Source organism: Quercus lobata, chromosome 5, assembly GCF_001633185.2.
Source record: "Quercus lobata isolate SW786 chromosome 5, ValleyOak3.0 Primary Assembly, whole genome shotgun sequence".
Classification (NCBI taxonomy): Eukaryota; Viridiplantae; Streptophyta; class Magnoliopsida; order Fagales; family Fagaceae; genus Quercus; species Quercus lobata.
Genome location: NC_044908.1, coordinates 23,804,718 through 23,810,488, shown reverse-complemented (window position 1 = coordinate 23,810,488; position 5,771 = coordinate 23,804,718). Strand labels below are relative to the sequence as shown.

At 36.6% G+C, this 5,771-nt stretch overlaps 1 protein-coding gene across 1 annotated transcript; it reads left to right on the top strand.

Moving 5' to 3' along the window:
* Positions 1-2,141: 2,141 nt before the first annotated feature.
* On the top strand, positions 2,142-3,236 carry LOC115990215 (receptor-like protein EIX2). Its single transcript, XM_031114062.1, has one exon. The coding sequence runs from the start codon at positions 2,142-2,144 to the stop codon at positions 3,234-3,236; it is 1,095 nt and encodes a 364-aa protein (XP_030969922.1).
* The last annotated feature ends 2,535 nt before the right edge of the window (positions 3,237-5,771 follow it).

Genomic DNA, 5,771 nt, shown 5'->3' with positions numbered 1-5,771 from the left:
AAGTAGTCCCTGCCGGTGGAAAATGGGTCCTAGTGTTTTTACGGGTCCATACCGTGTGTGGATTCAAACAAGAACTTTCACTTACCGTGTAAAAAAAAAAACCTTAAACAAAGACTTCTATGTTCGATCGTGGAAACAACAAGGTCATCCTTGACCTGACCATTCCAATCTAAAGTTAGTTCACACTTCAGTGATATATATTCATCGTTAATGCATGGCTTTCGCTTCATAAAAAATCCACAAGACTCATTCTTAGCATTGTCACTATCAGTAAAATACTCCGTGATGATTAATTATAATCATATTGTTGTTGTATTTCTTCTTTTGTCCTTGGGGATATTCAAACTGGGTTTGTGCACTGAAAATCAGAGCCAGACTAATAATTTGACAGTGAAATGCTTCCAGAGTGAAAGAGAAGCACTTGTCAGTTTTAAGGCAGGAGTAATTGATGTTCCAGGAAAGCTTTCTTCATGGGTCGGTGAAGATTGCTGCCAATGGAAAGGCGTAGAGTGCGACAACAAATCAGGTCATGTTACCAAGCTCAATCTTAGCAACCCAGCTGAACGCCGCAGGCACTATGAGTATGACGGAAGTGATAATATTTCTCCCATTCCAAGTTTGTGCCCATTGGACACGACAGACACTACAGGTAGGTAACTTCTTTCTTTGATTCACTTTAAATATTTAAATTACTTGGATCTACATTGGAATGACTTTGTTTAGCAAAAACAAAGTTGGAATGACTTTTAAGGTATTTGAATTCCTGAATTTTTTGGCATGCTAGAGAACTTGATGTATCTAATCTCACTTATATATGCATCTTTTTCAGTGTGTCAAGGAAATGGTGCTATAACATCTTTTCCAACGGATGTTAAAACATCTGTTAAAGCATCTTTTTCAGGGGATGTTAATGCATCCCTTTCAGGGGAGATTAGTCCTTATCTCGGCAATTTGTCCAGCCTGACGCATCTTGACCTTGAAGGAAACTACAATTTGTTTACCAAAAATTTGGATTGGGTCTCAAGTCTCTCTTCTTTAGAGAACCTGTATATGGGGGGAGTGAAGATCCATCATACCAAAGCAGATTGGCTGCATGCAATTAACATGCTTCCTTCCCTTCTGGAGTGAAGTTTATGTTCATGTCAGCTTGAACACCTTCCATCTTCCCTTAATTTCCTCAATTTCACCACTCTTCATGTCCTTGATTTATCATACAACTCATTTAAAACCTCCATACCTCAGTGGCTGTTTAATCTTACGAGTCTGACAAAACTTGATTTGACTTTTAGCAATCAAGGAGGAAAAATCCTTGATTCATTTGGGAGACTTGGAAGCCTAAAATACCTCTATCTCGGTGTTAACCACTTTTATGGTTCAATTCCAGCTTCTATTGGCAATTTGTCATCCTTGAAGGAGTTGGACCTCTCATATAATGAGATGAATGGAATCATTCTAGAAAGTTTTGGGCAACTCAAAAAAGCTAGTCAAGTTGTTTCTACCAGAAAATTCTTGGGATGGCTTGGGATGGCGTCATAACAGAAGCCCAATTGATGAATCTTATAAGCCTAGAAGAGTTTATGCTAACAACTAATAAAAGTCAGTCTCTAGTTTTCAATGTGACTCATGACTGGCGTCCTCAATTCAGCCTCAAATCTCTTCATCTTGAAAGCTGTCTCATTGACCCCAAATTTCCTTTATGGCTTCAAGCTCAAAGTGAGCTCACCTATGTCACCCTAAGAAACGTTGGAATTGAAAACACTATACCTGAGGGATGGTTCTCTATGATATCTACTCAACTCACCATCTTGGATCTATCCAACAATCAGATAAAAGGGAACTTGCCGCACCAATTAGTATTTCCATATATGATTAAGCTATTTCTGCAACGCAATTTGGTTTCAAGCCCTATCCCATCAAATATTAGTGATTTAATGTCAAGCTTGCAATATTTAGATTTTTCAGATAACCACCTCTATGGTAAAATTCCTTTATCAATATCGAAAATAAAAAATCTTAATATTCTTGTCCTCAGGAGAAATTATCTTTTAGGGGAGCTCCCTCATCATTGGAATGAGTCACAAATAGGCATGCATGTTGTGGATATTTCATACAACAACCTATGTGGAAAAATTCCGAGCTGAATGGGTTTCTTAGGAAATGTTTCTATATTAGTGTTGAGCAACAACAATCTTAGTGGAGAAATTCCTTCTTCCTTGCAAAATTGTTCTATTGTGAGCATGGATTTTGGGGGGAATCGTCTCTCGAGGAATCTTTTGTCATGGATAGAGTCAGACATCTTCATGCTACGCCTACGATCAAATCTATTAAGTGGAATCATCCCTCGAAAATGGTGCAATCTTTATAAACTTTGCATCCTAGATTTTGCACAAAATAATCTCTCTGGGGGCATTCTAGATTGTTTCAACAATTTTACTGCTATGGTTGATCACGGTGCCTTTGGGTACAAGCCTATTGAAAACTATACAGAGAAAGCATACATAGTGACAAAAGGAAGAGAGTATGAATATGATCGCACTCTCCAACTTGTTACCTGCATTGATCTTTCAGGGAATAGTTTGACTAGGGAAATTCCTATTCAAATAACAAGCCTCACAAGATTGGGTACGCTAAAGTACTTGTCAATGAATCATCTAGCTAGAAGCATTCCTAAGAATATAGGAAACATGCGGTGGCTGGAAACACTTGATCTCTCAAACAATAGACTTTTTGGACCTATTCTTGGAAGCATGTCTTCTTTGACTTCCTTAGTACACTTGAACCTATCTTTTAACAAGTTGATAGGAAGAATCCCATATGGTAATCAGCTTCAAACACTAAATGATGCAACCATATATAAGGGAAACCCTTCGTTGTGTGGGTTTCCTCTTTCGACCAAGTGCCCAGGAGATGAAACATTTGATGGCCTAAGTATTACCAGTGTTGATGACAAACAAGGTGGAGATGATTATGAAAGGATATGGTTCTATGCTAGCATCGGACTCGGGTTTGTTGTAGGATTTTGGAGTGTTTGTGGGACCCTACTATTGAAGAAGTCATGGAGGCACTGTTACTTTCGTTTTTGTGATGACATCAAAGATAGGATAGCATTGCTAATTGCATTGAGAGTAGTTCATTTGAAAAAGAAATTTGGGTTGGAAAAAAAATTGAAGTTTGTAGATTGGAAAGTTGGTGTAGTTCTAAATTTGAGGTATGCATGTGTTTTGATCTTAAGTTAAATATTTTTTATCTTGATTTTTCTGTTTGAGTTTTTGGTTGTTATACACGTGTTTTCCTTTGTAGTTGACCTATTTGATGATTTGCCTATGTTCCTTTTTCGTTTTGATTTCTGAGTTTACATTTATGAATTTTAGGGTTTTAATTCATTTGAAATTTATATTGGTATTGGAGATAAGATGTTGAAGATTATTTTAATTTTTGTTCAATTCATTCTTCATTTAGGTAATGTGTTTGATAATTTAGATCATCAACTTTTATTTCATAAACGATTATGAAAGCTCAAATAGTGTGAAACACTATTGCTTGTTTAGACCCTCAATTTTGAAACTAAAGATTGAATTGCTTTTACTCTAACTTATGCAAGTGCGGAACAAGAGTAAATTATACGCAATAATCGGAACTACTCTCTAATCCATAACCACAAGCAAGTAATAACAAATATAAAGCTTAAAGAGTAAGGGAAGAGAGATGAAAATACAAGATAACACCGAGACGTGTTATCGAAGAGGAAACCAAAGAACTCGGCGAAAAACGTCTTTGTAACCATCCGAGTCGAAATGATCCACTAGTGAATAAGTTGGAGTACAAGGATACCATAAAGACCCTCCAAGCCTAATCTACCCAAATTACTTAAGCCCTCGAAGTTCTAGCTACCAACGGGCTTCTCGGAGTTTTGTCTTCACTAATTTCCTGGATCTCGTAATATCATCCAATTGCATATGCCGAGCCTCACTAATTTATTTTGGCAAATCCCTAATGCTTCTCAAGCTCCAAATCACTCTCTACACTTTGAATCGGTGTGGGTTGTGTTTGGGTACAACTCTCTTCTTAAGGTATAACAGTGGGAGAGGGAAAAGAGAAGAGACTACAAGGATTTCTCTATTGTTTGAGGATGAGTAGCTCTCTCTAACATGGTGGGTGTTGTAGAAACCTCTCTAGGGTTTTATATTGGATAGTCTCCTTACAATTTTATGGGTAATGAGAGTATATATAGTGTGGATGAAGGGTATAAGAGTCACACCTAAAATCCTAGCTATCAGTGCATTTCGCGGGTCATCTCATGAGTTGGCCAAGTCGTGAGATGAGTTGCAAAACGCAACTAACTTTTCAGCTTCCGGCATGTGCTCCTCATGTGACCTTCAATTGTCTTGATTAGATTATCACCAACTTATTACTAAACCCATTACAATAAAATCCCACAAAATACAAGGAAATAAATTTGATAGGTCAAGAATGTATTGACCCATTGTGATGAATTAATTGATTAATTAACCAAGTTTATTAATTAATCAAATTAACATGCAATATGCGTGGTAGCACAAACAAATCACCAATTAAACTAAGTATGCAGCGGAAAATAAATTGACATGGTGATTTGTTTACGAATGGAGAAAACCTACACAGCAAAAACTCCACTGCGTGATTTTAAGGTCACCACTTCCGAGAATCCACTATTATCAAAACAACCAGTTACAAGTAAAGGAATCCTAGTACCTTATACCAACTTACAGTTAAACCCTTATCCCAATACCTAATTAGACTTGTTTTGTAGTGACAACCTTTCCTTTCAATGCACAGCTCCCAGTACATGACTAACTAATTGCGTAGATCCCAGTATGCGACGTAATTACCAACTTGAGAATGATGTTGACTGCAAAGTTCTTCAGTTCATCACACGATGAAGATCTAGAAGTTTCTTGGTCATAAAACCCTACGATGTACAAAACGCAGAAGCTTCTTCAAGAGAAAGATGAATTAGGGAATATGTCTCCAGTTCACAATATGCTTGCGAAAAACTTTTGCATTTTCTTGCATCAGCTGTGACGGTCCTTAAAACAATCCTTATATATGTTTAGAGTTATGAGAAAAGAAAGTCTAAACACATACTTATGAATTGGAGTGAAATCAACTCTGAAAAACTGAATTTCATAAACCTCGACAGATAGGTATCTATCGAGATAGCTGTCGAGCTTCAGGCTTCACAACTTTTTAAACCTCGATAGATGCTTGCTGTCGAGCTAGCTATCGAGATTTAAAAACCTGCACTTTCTCACTTGATTCTTGGACAGACTTGCATGGCTTTAACACTTGAACTTGAAACCTTGTTTCTTGAAGTATTAAACACATCCTAGATCTACTCAATTACAAGTAAAATGCGTTTTGTCAAAGGATTAGCCAATTACAAAAAATGTTAACATATGTTCCTAACATGAATCACATATGATCTAACAATCTCCCCCTTTGGAAATCTGTGACAAAATCATAACAAATAAATGAACATATGAGAGAAGTCATAAATCACTCAATTCATACTCACTTGTTGAATACAATGAAATCTATCCTAACATAAACTCTTGAAAAATTTTGCAAGAAGAGAGTTTATGGCAAGTAGACTTTGACAACCTATATTTCTGAAACACTTTAAACAAAACTCATAAAGGCATCTTAGTGTGAAACAAAAATATAAGATTGCATACAAGATATAAGAAGCATGTGCATAAAGAAAGAAAAGAAACAACACATGTAAAGATAGG